Genomic DNA, 12,812 nt, shown 5'->3' on the forward strand with positions numbered 1-12,812 from the left:
CTGGGTACGAGGTATCAACCCACTGTGCACGCCAGCCCTGTGGGGTGTTGAGGAGGGTGGACCCCTAGTGACCAAGGCTGCCACCATGTCCCACTGGCCGGGGGACGGGGAGACACTTTGTCCAACAGGGGCCTGGACCCCAACTTCAGTCTCTGGCAATGGGAATCCCCCCATCACCTACACCTACACCGGGAAGGAAGGGGGTTTCCTAGGACACCCTTGTCCACAACCACTAAACCCACCCCCAAACACATACAAGGGAGCCGAGAAAGAGGAAGGAAAAAGCCTTACCCACAGGCAGAGGAGATTTCAATACAATCTATATTATCTCATATATATATTTCTTTCTCACTGTATTTGCTCACTTCTGTCACGCATTTAAAATGTCACAGAGACCAAAATAGAGCGGCTTTCTGGTGGTACTCATGGCAGTCATACACGAGATACAAAACTAGGGGACTCTGTCTTCTCATACATCATACAATTAATTTTTCAAGTATTTTTTATGTACAAAGAGCTACTCTATTGGGGAAAAAAATTAACAAAAAATAAAAAATAAAAAGACAAGGCAGATTACACATCCTAGGAAGGAGGGGTGGAGTGGTCGGGCACACGTTCCCAGCCCCCAGCCCCCCAGGGGCTGCTAGCTCCCTGCCACGGAGCCCCGCATCCACCATGCCAGCGGGCAGGTAGCAGGGTAGGCAAAGACCAGTGGGGCAGGGAGTCAGCAGCACACTTTGGCCTGGAAGGAGAATCAGAGAAACAGATTCATGAGAGCAGATGGTGGGGGCGGATAGAGGTCCTCCTGGGACGGCCTGCACCGACCTGCTGCCTCCTGCATAGCCTGCCACCACTGGCCAGGCCCACCAGGGGCCCGAGAGCTGGCCTCCGGTACCAGACATGCAGGCCTCTGTGCGCCCCCACCTGCAGGGCTGGCTTGGTCACTGAAGGAGGCCAGGGAAGACTACTGTGATGGAACCCCCCTCCCGACCTCGGTATAGTTCAGTCCAAGAGTGGCCAGAAGGAGAGATGCCACAGCGAAGTTCTGCTCCCACAGGACAGGGCCCTCCTCCCCCACTCTGCCCCCTCCTCCAGGCTGTTGCAGCCCAAACCCATGTGCTCTCTGGGTTTCAAGTGACAGAACACTCTGCCTGTATGAACGTGCATTGTGTCCCATCACAAGGCTCTTCCGAAGACAGTGGCCAGTGTAAGCCCGGCCTGCCTGGGGGCTCTGGCCCCAGGAGGCTCCATGATATGGGCATGGAGGTGGGGGAGGGAGAGGGGACTGGTGGTCCTGGCCACCCCTGAGGCCTGTCCAAGGGCACTTGGCCCAGCACTGCAGGATCCTCTGAGCGCCAGCAGCTTAACAGGGGGCCCCCAGGGAGTGTCTGGGACAGGCTGAGGGCCCAGTGAGGGGGAGCTTTCATATGTGACTAAGGCACAGAAGAGATGGGCCTTGGGGCCAGACAAGGCAGGACACCAGGCCCTGTTCGGATACGGGGCCAGAGAGAGGAGTCCCTCATCTCCTGGCTCCCCGCCACATGCCCCATCCCTCCCTCCTCCCTCCCGAAGGACTGTGCTCCTCTGGAAGCTGGTCTGAAATGCGGAGACCAGACCCTCCCCAGGAAACAGGACGGAGCAGCCCCAGGGAGACCAGGATCCAGCAGAGGTGCTGACTGCTCAGCCTGGGAAGGAGGGGTGGGAACCCCTGACCCTTTGAGTAGCTGGGAAGCAAGGGCTCTACCCAAAATGCTCTCAAGAGGAAAGACCGCAAGTGGGAGGGCAGTGTGGGCGGCTGGCTGTCTTCAGCAGGCCAGGAGGAAGGGGCATGAGGCAGGCAGAAGGTGCAGCCGCAGAGAGGACACTCAGGAGCCCAGATGCGCCTGAGCACCCTTCTGAGGTGGGACCCGTGGCTCTTGGTGTCTGGCTCTGATCCCTGCAGCATGCCAGTTAGGCCTGGGTCAGGAGGAAGGTCCACAGAGAGCATCCGTGTTCCCTCCTCCCTCCTCCTGCCCAGGGGGAGGCTAATCTAGCATCAGACAAGGGGACAGGGGAGGGAGCAGGCGGGAGGGAGAGCCCGGGTCAGAGTATTGCACGGTGTTTGGGGGAGGGGCTGTACGTCTTGTGGGGGAGGGGCTGAGAAGGCTGCAGCCGCTGGTCCACAACACAAGCGTCTGGGCCTGGGCACGGCTGGTCCCAACATGCTGCCACCAAAGGACGAGCCGCAGGGGCATGGGAGTCGCTCCCACTGTCCTCTGCCCGTCGTCCAGGCAGTAGGGCCTTGGCCTTGTATAAATATTCCTGAAGGCTCCTGGGTGAGCCTGGGCCATCCTCCGGGCAGACAGCATCTGGCTGTTCCTCTTGAAGCGATATGTGTTTCTGGTCCAATAAATTAAAGGGCACTGCCGAAGCTGAGCCAGCCTGCCTCCCAGCCTGGACGTGAGGCTGGAGGAGGGGCACACCCTGCCCTGGCCAAGGTCCCAGCCCTTCCCCGCCAGCAGCCGCACCTAGAACTCGTCATCAGAGCTCAGCAGGAGAGTCTTCTCGTTGTCCCGGGCGCCAGTGAGGCTGTGGGAGCGCGAGAGGCCGTGGGCACCCCCGCGCCAGGTGGGCCCGGGCTCCAGGGTGGACTGCTGCGTGTACTGCTGGTAGGCAGGCGAGAAGTTGTGGATGGCGTCCTGCACGATGTCGTGCGGGTTCATGGTCTCCTTGAGGCTGCTGGAGATGCTCTTCATGGGGGCGCAGCGGCCTACAGGGCAGGAGGCGGGGGTGAGGGGCCCGGGCAGCGGGGGGCAAGGCAGCCTGGCCCCCTGCCCCTGGTCCCGGGACCGAACCCCCTGCCCCAAGGCTGTGTCATCTAACCAACCCCTCCTGGGACAGAGAATGGGGTCCTGGACATGAGAAGGGACAAGCAAAGAAATGGCTCCTTTGGCGGGGTGCAGAGTGGAGCGCACCCCCGGGGAAAACGTAAACAGCCACTTGGGAAAGTCTGGCAGGTGGGAAGGGAGCTGGGGTGGAGACTGGCGTGCTGCAGGCGTGAGCCCGAGCGCCCTGGGGAGGCCAAGACGAGCTCCGCGCCAACTGAAGACAGGGAGTGGAGGCGAGGGGGCCCAGGCTCCACGGGCGCTGGCCCATGCCCCTCTCGCCTGCGGGGTGCTCCCCTTCGCTCTGGGGAGTGGACCAGGGACCCGCTCCATCAGGACAGGCCGACAGGGGCCTGGACCCACAACGGAGCAGACATCTTCGCTCTGACAGGGCAGGGGCCACCTGCCTTGAGGTGCTTCCTCGTAATTCCCTAACAAATCATCCCCAAGGGCTCTGGGGGGCAGAAATGGCCCAGGCCCCCAAACCGAGATGGAAGGGGTGAGCCCAACTCTGGTCCCAGGTTTTCAGACTCAAACTTGCATGCTCTTTTCCCCTTCACACTCTCTGCCACGGAACAGAACTAAACTCCCCAATTCCCCACTAACAAGCACCGTGCCCCCAGACAGAGCAGGGCATGTTCCAGGACAACGAGAGACCAGGACGGAAACAGGAAAGCTCTACGGAGGGCAGCCCTTGGAGGCGAGTGCTCTGGGCTCTGCCGCCCAGGGGTGCCTGGGGGGGAGGAGGCGGGGACACAGCGAAGGAGCTTGGGAGACACATGCTGGTGACAGGGACCAGGACTGACGTGCAGGACAGACGTGCAGACTGAGAGCAGAACCTACCGTAAGGGCCGTATGTCGGCACTGCCCGCGGCCAAACCCGGGGCAAAAGCGGGGCAGGGGGAGGGGGAGAGGAGCCAGAGAAACAGAGAAGACAAGAGACAGCTGAGTGAACACCTCGTGCCCACCACCGAGGCCGGCACCGCACCACGCACCCTGCCCGCCCCGCCCCAGGCCCTGCCGGCACCCAGGCAGCCCGCTGCCCCCCGGGGCCTGGGGGGCGTGTCCACCTAGAAGACTCCTCCTTTGGGGCTCACACTTTCTTCTGGTGGCGGACAAAGAGTGGACCCCCAGAACGCTGGTCGGAGTTCCACCTCCGCACTACAGTAGGGACCACCCACCCCACTTCTCCTCAGGCTTGGCTAGAACTGCTGAGCCTGTGCTGCATGCTTTACAAACCTCACAACACTCCACAGACGGGACATGGAGGAGGGGGCAGGTGACGTGTACTGACCACACCACGGCTTTGCACCCAACCCTGACGGGCTGAGAGGGGCCGGGCGCTGCGGTTAGTGAGGGGACAACTGGCTGGGGACCAGCACAGTGGTGGACAAAGGCTCGCAGCACCTTTCCCAGGCCGGGCTGGGCTGGGCTGGGCTGGCATCCCCGCTAGAGCTGGAGGCCTGGCCACGCTGTTTCTGGCTGGAGCTGGATGTGTCTGGGGGCAGTGGACGGGAAGACAGCCCAGGCAACCGCGGAGAGCCCCTGCAGGGCCACTAGTGCAGAAGCGCCAGCTTGAACCATGTTAAACCTTAAGGGTGTAGAAAGGGTTCTTGGCCGTGGCCTCAGACTCCTGGCATAAGGGTGACTTTCCCAAGGGCAGAGGGTGTCAGGACCAGGTCGAAGGGACATCGCCCTCAACACTGGGAGGGTGTCAGCCAGATCCTTCCAACTGGGGGCCTGGTGGGAAGCAGGTGGGATGGCAGCCGGCAGCGGTGAGCCCTGGCCACTACTGCGCCCAGCACTAAGTGTAGAATCCAAACCGGAAGAAGTACCTAGAGTGCCCAGGCAGCAAGTGTCAGGTGCCCAAGAGTCGTGAGGCCTGGAGGGTGATTCAGTCCACATGCTTCCAGCAGCCTCGGGTATTTTATGGCCTCTTCCCAACCAGGGAAAGAACACGGCAGGTAGGGTGAGAGGTGGGGGCCCGAGGAGCCCTGCACAGGCCAGGCCAGGGCTTCTACACTCTGCTCAGCACGCCGCTCCCCGGGGCCCGAGGTGGGCACAGGTGGTGGGCCTGGGCAAGTGGGTCCTGCTTTCAGCCCCACAGGCAGGGAGCTGGCAGCAGCCAAACCCCTGGGTGGATGTGTTGGACCAGGAGGCTTCCTCCTCCCCAGGCCACCCCCCCACACACGGGGTGAGTCAGTTCAGGCATCCCGAGCCTCCTCTTCCTCCTCCCCCCTGAGCATCCCCTCTCTGCCCAGCAGCATCCAGAGGTGGCCCCCAGCCCCTGCTTCTCCAGCCAGCAAGTTAGACTAGCCTGGGGATCTGTCAGCACATCCTGCCAGGCCCAAACCCAGGCCAATTATGCAGACTCTCCGAGGGTGGGGCCTGGACAGCATGGACTTTTAAGACTCTCCAGGGCATCTTAATATACAACTGGGGTTGCCAACTGCTGTTCTAACAAAGCGAACATTAGCAGGTGTAAAAAGAAAGCTGTTAAAAGCTATTACCATCTGAGTCTGTTTCTTAGAAGGGATCAGGTTAAAAACAAAAAAAAAAGAGCTTTAGAGACAAGGGAATTACAGGACAAAATGGATAACAGTGTTCGATGTCAGGAACCCTTAGGAACTTGTTTATTCTAGGGTCTCTGTCCTGACCTTCCCATGGGGATATTGTGCTATATCATCTCCATACTCCAGATCTGCTTCAAGAGACAGGTGGGTGTAGCTTCCAGGACCAGTCCCTGACCCTGACACCTTGTGACAGGGGACAGGGGAGCCTGGACCTCTGTGGCCCCTTTCCTACACCTGGGATCCCTGACCTGACCCATCAACACCTGAAGGACCCTGGGAGGCAGGAGGGGCCCTGGGGCGGGGCCGGGAAGGAGCCTTCCTACTGGGGGGGTCGACTCCAGGACCCTGGCTCATACCTTGTGCGTCCAGCCTCTTGTCAGCATAGACCTTGTAGGTGAAGGCGTGCCGCAGGGCCAGAGCTGCAAAGAACATCTCCACACAGATGATGAAGTCCTGGTAGCCAGCAGCCACGGTGCCCTCACCCACCGACACGCGGGCCGAGTGGATCTTGGGGATGGCCCCGCACTTCTCCAGGATGGCCAGGAGCATGCCTGGAAGGGGAGGTGTGGAAGGGGAGGCGTGGGCGTCTGGCCCCAGACTGGACCCCCTCCCCCATCTCTCTTCCTCCTTACAGCCCCCCAAATGCCACACTCTCCAGAGAGGTTGGAAGCACGGTCCACGGTTACTCCTGTTGGGCAGGGATGCTGACACAAGCCAAGGCCTCAGGGAAACCACACTCCCCAGGTCCTGGCTAGACACCACCTGGATTGGATCCCCCTGTCCAGAAAGCAGTCCCACCCAAGGTCATGGCTCCTGTGAAAGGCCCCTGAGGGCCCAGACGTCACACCCCACAGGTGCTCAGTGGATAGAGGTCCCTTTGAGCTCCAGGCCAGGATCGCCTAGGGACAGCCCCATGGCCTGGGCCCTCGGGGCACTGCGGAAGGTGAGCAGGAGCAAGAGGACAAGGCTCAGGGGACAGGGAGGCACAGGCCAGCCTCACAGGGGCTGGGAGGAGGCTCACCTTGCCAGAAGGAGAGGAAGATGACAGACTTGACCATGAAGAACTTGAGGACGGGGCTGTAAGGGCTGAGCAGCTCCCGGGTGGCAAAGTAGAAGAGGAAGAGGGCGTAGAGGGCCAGGCTGACGGAGATGTTGTAGATGATGGTCACGTAGAGGTAGCCACTGGTGACGCTGCGGGAACGGGGAGCATCCTCTGGCTTGAACTGACCCTTCTGTGGGACAAGGGGCCTCCTTCCCCCCTTTGCCCTGCCCACATGCCACTCTGCACAGCTCTCAGAAATGCTCCCCGAGCCATCAAAGGGAGGGGACGGGTGATCAAAGCGGCCCAAACACTGGGGGGAGTGCGAGGGTGAGCACCTGCAGGACAGGCCAGCCCTGCCACCTGCAGCTCCGGTGCCCACGCTCCTGGTGGAGGACTCCAGGTGTCCTCGGGGGCGGGGCCTCAGACTGATGGTCAGAGGGACACGAAGCTCAGCTTTGCTCTTTGCGCTTGAGCCAAGTGACGTCCCCTGTGAGCCTCTGTTTGCTCACCGGCCCTTGGGGGCTGTCGTGTAGGGCACAGGGAGTGTGTCTGAAGTGCGTGCAAGCTCAGGGCCACGTGGGACACGTGGTCACTTTCACTAACCCCCTGAAGTCTTGTGTGTGCGTCAATTCACACAGGAGAGGAGACTCGAGACGGGACCCTCAGGGCTCTGGCCCTCTCGCCCCCTGCCCTGGGATGGTCACTGTCCCTTCTTGCTCCCCCCGGCCCCCACCCGGCACCACTCTGCAGCCTGAAGGTGACAGATGCTGAGTGCTCACGGTGGTGCCGGAGGCGGGGCCAAGTGCGATGGCACCACTGCCAGGCTCCGGCCTTGCAATTCAGGGGTGCAGCAGACGGGAGGAAGGCCGGGGTCAGGCTTGGCCTCCACTCAGAGGATGAACACGGGGGTGGGGCAATCTGAGGCCACCCCCTTCCCTCGGCCAGGGCATGAGCCTCGGGGCAGGGCCACCCACTCCTCCCAACACGTGCCGTGGGGGGACCCGCTGCTTACTCAAAGTCACCGTCTCGGTACTTGCCGAAGGCCTGGAGGACCACAGTGCTGACAGCCATGAGTGGCTTCACCACGCAGAACTGCAGGGTGGCCTGTTGCAGAGAGAAGGTCAAGAGTCAAGGATAAGCACAGAAACCAAGGAAGAAGCACCTCCTCTGGCCAGCTGGGCCTGGGCTGGATGCCAGGGGATGGGGGCGGCCCAACCTCCTGCCCCTGGGGGAACTGCTGCCAGGAGGGGAAGGCAGAATACACGAGACAGTAACAGGGCGATGCAGCTGCGTGAGAAGACAGGAGGGTGTGAAGGAAGAATGGCAGGAGAGAAGACAGGAGGGTGTGAAGGAAGAATGCAGGAGACAGAGATTCCACCAGAGGAGGGGCCCCCACGAACGTGCCAGGGACGGGGGGACGGACAGAGGGAGCAGCTCACGCCAGGGGCATGAGCTCGGCCCAGGGGCAGAGAGCAGACAAGTGCAAGGGGTTAAGTGCTGGTGAGGGGCGGCAGCAGGGAAGTGGCCCCAGAGAGCAGAGGCAGGTGAGGGTCTCCTTGTCTACCCCGGGTCTGGCTCCCATGCTCTAGGCCTGGGTCCAGGGTTTATGTCAAGCTGGGGTCTTACTGGGGATGGAGATGACCCCACAGGAGCACAAAATAGGAAGCAGCCTGAAGCCCGAGGTCCGGAGTCCCGACACGTGTCTGAATTCTGGCCTTGCCAACTACCGCTGCAGAAGCCCGAGTGGGCGGTCACTCAGCCTCCGAGTGGCTGCTCGCGGTAGATGGCTGTAACCAGCCCCGTGTTGCGCGGTCGCTGTGCGGGGACTGGGGAGCGAGACCGCACGGGGTGTCCTTGGAGGTCTCCCACTTCTGAGCACTCAGCAGAGGCCTCTGCCACGGAGAGAATCCCTCAGCCAGGTTTCCACAAGTCCCTACAGAGGCACCAGTAAACGCCAGAGGTACCCTCGGTGCCCAAAAAATCACTAGAAGCACCATTCTCTTGAAACTAAATAAATCTAAGCCACAAGGCCCCTTCTGTGGAGATGGGAGTCATTTTACAAGGCTAAGCTAGTGTGGCTCCAAATGGGACAAGGACCCCGGAGCACAGAAAGTAACCCGTGGAACCCAAAGTTTCTGTCCCGAAAGAGGCTCGAGCGAAGTTTGCAGGGGAGCCCGGGGCGGCCTGAGCCGTGTGGCTGCCAGGAGGAGAGGCGCGTGTGACGGGGGCTAGAGGGGCGATGCTGCTGTCAGCAAACCCCACAAAACCCCCCTGCCCCCCAGCCCCTAGAGGACGCGGGACCGGCACGCTCTGGGGAAAGGGAGGGTCAGCAGCGTGTCCCAAGCGAGCCCTGCGAGCCTGCCGATAGGCTGGTGCTGCCCCGGGTCAGCTCACTCGGTGCTCACGACAGCCCCGTGACGTGAGTACTGTCATCATCCTCAGGGTACAGGCGAGGAAACTGAGGCACAGAGCAGCTGAAGTGGCAGGAGAGGCAAACTCTCCCGGAGACTCAGACCCGGGAGCCGGCACTGACGACAAAGCTGCGGTGTCCTCTCTCACGTGGGAAAGCGGGGAGGAGGCTTCTTCAGTTCTTTCCTTTTACTACCTGACCCTGCCACTTCCAGGAGCAGCAGTGGAACACCAAAGCCCACAGGGCTGGGGAATAATCTGCAACAAGGCAACCCAGCTAGTGAGCTGCGGTCAAAACTTCATACACAACATCATCATCAAAGAAGGCAGTGAGTCAGCTGGGCCGGCACTGGTAAACAATGGCTCTGATAGGCCCCACCCTGAACCCAGGACAGTTTGAACTCCTTCCCTGCAGGTCCTGTGGGGAGGTTTTGAATTTAGAAACACCCTAGGGAAGGAGGATCTGGAAACAGAACTGGAGACTGGGCCATCCAGGCAGTGCTTTGTGGGTGCGTCTGCACTGCGGGCATGGCCCCGCCCAAAAGGGAGCAGAAAGGCCAGTCCTCCCACAGGTCATGGTGATGGGCCATGGGTTTCATTTCCCCTTGTGATGACGCTGCACGATGCTGGACGGGCTGACAGGCCCTGTGGAGCCCCAGAGGAGACTAAATCGAGGTCATGCCAGCTGGGCGTGGCGCCTGACTCCCTCCCGAGCAAGGGACAGCGGGCTCTGAGCCAGGGCTGTGTTAAGGGCTTTCCCTCACCTGTTCCTCAAACCATCCCTTGAGGTAAGTATCATTAAGCTCATCTCACAGAAGAGGAAACCAAGGCTCAGAGAGGTTTCGTACTTTATCCAAGGTCACACAGTCATAGGAGAGGCTGCAATTCAAACTCAGATGGTCAGACACCCAGACCCCATGCACTTACGCACAACACCACGCTGCCTCCACCCAGGCCACTCGAGGCCACTGTGGGGGGCAGCTCTGGAAACTGGAAGCTGCTAGACTGCCTGCCAAGTGAGAAATGGGGGAAAGGACCAGAGGCTGCTCAGAGCTGTTTTGTCATGTTCTTTAATGCAGAAACCCTCCTGGCCTCTAGCCGCAGCTGATCAGAAGTTTTCAAACTGAGATTCTAGAATCGCCATGCACTTCCTCAGACACACACACCACAACTTGGTCAAAGTGAGCAAGAGTCTGGGACCACTTCCTGCCCAGGGCTGCATCAGGCACTCCTGGGACACCTGTTGCTGCCCCTCTGAGCACGCCCCACCAATGCAGGTGCATCCCTAACAGCTCAGGGAGTGGGTGCTGGGGCTTGGGGTGCCTCACAGGAAATGGGAACCCTGCAGATGGGCCCTATGAGCTTTGTCACTATGTCAACCAGGGGCAGCACGGCCCCTGCAGCTGCTACTCCAGGGCACAGACCCAGGCTCCTGGTGCCTGGCCTGCAACTCTTGACCAGGGCAGTTTGCTAGGGGTACCCACCTGCTTGCAGAACCGCAGAAATCCGATGGAGTAAGTCTTTCCCCAGAGGCAGCATGTGCCATACATACAGCTGGACCTGGAAGAGACAAGCAGAGAAGGGGTTGGTGAGCAAAGAGCCAGACTCAGGAAGGTAGGGCTGGGGGAGGCTGCCCTCACCCTCCTGCAGATCCAGACAAGCTGGGGTAGGGCGGGGTAGGGTGAGGACGGGGCTTGGATCCTGGGCAGTCTTTAAGCACAAGGCCAAGCACAGGGAGAGACGCAGGAGAGTATTTGCATATGCGGTAGGGTATGCAGGAGCGGGGCGACACTGCCCTTGGGATAACAAACCAACTTAAAAGGCACTGAATGTAAAAACTACAAGAGGGAGAAACAGGCAAACAGGAAAGGACAGGAAGAGAGAGAAGGAGAAAGAGCCAAACAGGCCCTCCCAAGAGTTCCAATGAATGGCCTCGCTCAGGAAGTGTGGGAGAGGCAGAGAGGTCAAGGTCACAGGCAGAGATGGTCTGTGTGACCAGCTGACACCAGGAGAGCTCGGAGAACGTCAGGCCCAGGAAACAGGGTGGTGTGGGGGGCTCTGGGGGGACTTCATACTCACTCGATGGGCTTCCCTCTGATCTCTGACATGATGGAACTTTCCCCCCCAAGGTATTCATAGCACAGGCTCAGGAAATTATAGATGACCAAGGCTGTGAAAACAATGTCCAGAGAAAAACCACTCAAATCAACAGGATGGATAAACAGATGGTGGAATTCTAAACAGCAACGAAAGTGAAAGAACCACAGTCACAGGCAGCAACGGGGAGGGAACCTCAGGGACATAAGAATCCGCAGTGAATATTCCATTTGTAATCAAAATCAGTCACGGCTAAATCATGCTGTTCAGGGATGCGCACACACACTGCTGGTCACACCACAAAGAAAGGCAAGAAAGTGATTACCACCAAATCCAGGACCGTGTGGGGAGCTGTGGGAGGGGAGATCGGGACGGGATGCTGGGGGCTTGAGGAGCTGGCAGTGTGCGTGTTCTGGGTCTTGGCTTTACAGTTATTTATTAGCCTTATGCGCTTTTCTGTTTGTGTGTCACAGATCACAATTTTATGACAAAGCAACAATAAAACTTTCTCCAGAGGGATCTCAGGAGAAATTCTCGGCAAGAATGAGATAGAACCCCTTACGCATTCAACAGCGTGTAGCGGCATCTTAGTGAGCACAGCATGATAAGCTGTAACAAAACCTATGAGAGGTGCACAAAATATAGTGCAAATGTCTTAGGAAGCTGGGCCAGCTCATCCTGAATCATGACACAGCTTGACATCACCCACAAAGATCCAAAATTTACAGCAGCAACCTAGGGCACAGCAGAAGTATGTTGTAAATGCTGCAAATACAGCACTACATTGTAATTGGTCTCCTGGTCAGAGGACTTCCGCGGGGTCAGCAAATGCAAGCTGCTGCCTGCAGGGTGCTAGAAGCACACGGAAGTGTCGGGAGCCAGGGAGACAGGCCGTGGAGAGGAGGACGAGGAGCACAGTGGAGGACGCCACGAAGGAGAGGATGCAGGAGGCAGATCAGGGACCTAGGGCAGGGGAACAGGAGACGCGTCCAGCGCAGGAGTGAGGCCAAGGGGAGGGTCAAGGCGGGGTCAGGGGATAATAAGATCCAGGGAGAGGCACCAGCAGCCCTGCAGCCAGCGGGCTCCTTCTCATCTGACTGGCCAACCCCCGTGCAGCAGAAGGGCCTTCAAGGCCCCCCGGTGCAGCCCCCTGGCTCAGCTCAAGATCTCTCACCAGGTGGCTTGGTCCCTGCCCACCCCTCACACTTCCTTCCCAGCAACACTAGGTGCCCCCTTCCCCTCGGCAGGGTCTTGTGCCCTCCGTGTTTCTGCCCTTGCAGATCCTACTGCCTGGACGCCCTGCCCTCTGACCTCCTAGTACTGTCAACCCGTCAGACACCACCCACCATGAGAAGTCCCCGGCCACCACCATGGGGGCTCGTGCGTCCCCACCCACGGAACCTACTGGTTTGCAGACGGACGCTGTGCCCCCGCCCCGCCCACCCCCGGAGTGCGATTACCGACTGGGAGCTTGCTTCTCCCTCTAGCGTGGGCCCAGCCCTCGGCACATACTAACCACACCACAAACGCTTGACTGCCCGAAATTGGAACACAGGAAATCCTGGCCGTACGGTTCAAGGTAGAAGTTGGCCTTCAGCAACGTGGAAAGGAATATATTTGAGGGCTCTACGTCCCTCAGTTGCTCTAACCTAGTAAGGTTTCACATCTGGGGCTGGGGAACAGGGGCCCAAGTGGCACCCTACATAAACATGACCTGTTTAGCACCTGTCACCTGTGCTGCAACCGTCCCCCTAGAGACATACAGCAGAGGTGTGACTCTGCTGGGAGGTTCTCTGCGGCTCAGTTTCCTCATCTGTTAAAATGGGG

The 12,812-nt window shown here is 59.6% G+C and overlaps 1 protein-coding gene across 6 annotated transcripts in view; it reads right to left on the reverse strand.

Moving 5' to 3' along the window:
• Positions 1–303: 303 nt before the first annotated feature.
• Positions 304–12,812, reverse strand: part of TMEM184B (transmembrane protein 184B) — a 49,009-nt gene continuing 36,500 nt past the window's right edge. For 3 of the 6 annotated variants that reach the window (XM_036865737.1, XM_036865738.1, XM_036865733.1), the window contains 7 exons: positions 10,968–11,058; positions 10,373–10,448; positions 7,492–7,583; positions 6,459–6,628; positions 5,794–5,988; positions 3,708–3,728; positions 337–2,749 (listed from right to left, as the gene is read on the reverse strand). In XM_036865737.1, coding sequence (XP_036721632.1) covers positions 2,508–2,749; positions 3,708–3,728; positions 5,794–5,988; positions 6,459–6,628; positions 7,492–7,583; positions 10,373–10,448; positions 10,968–11,058 — 887 coding nt within the window. In that variant the 3' untranslated portion in view covers positions 337–2,507. The other 3 variants (XM_036865739.1, XM_036865734.1, XM_036865735.1) reach the window with 3 other exon arrangements.

The sequence above is a fragment of the Balaenoptera musculus genome, chromosome 10 (assembly GCF_009873245.2).
Source record: "Balaenoptera musculus isolate JJ_BM4_2016_0621 chromosome 10, mBalMus1.pri.v3, whole genome shotgun sequence".
Taxonomy (NCBI): Eukaryota; Metazoa; Chordata; class Mammalia; order Artiodactyla; family Balaenopteridae; genus Balaenoptera; species Balaenoptera musculus.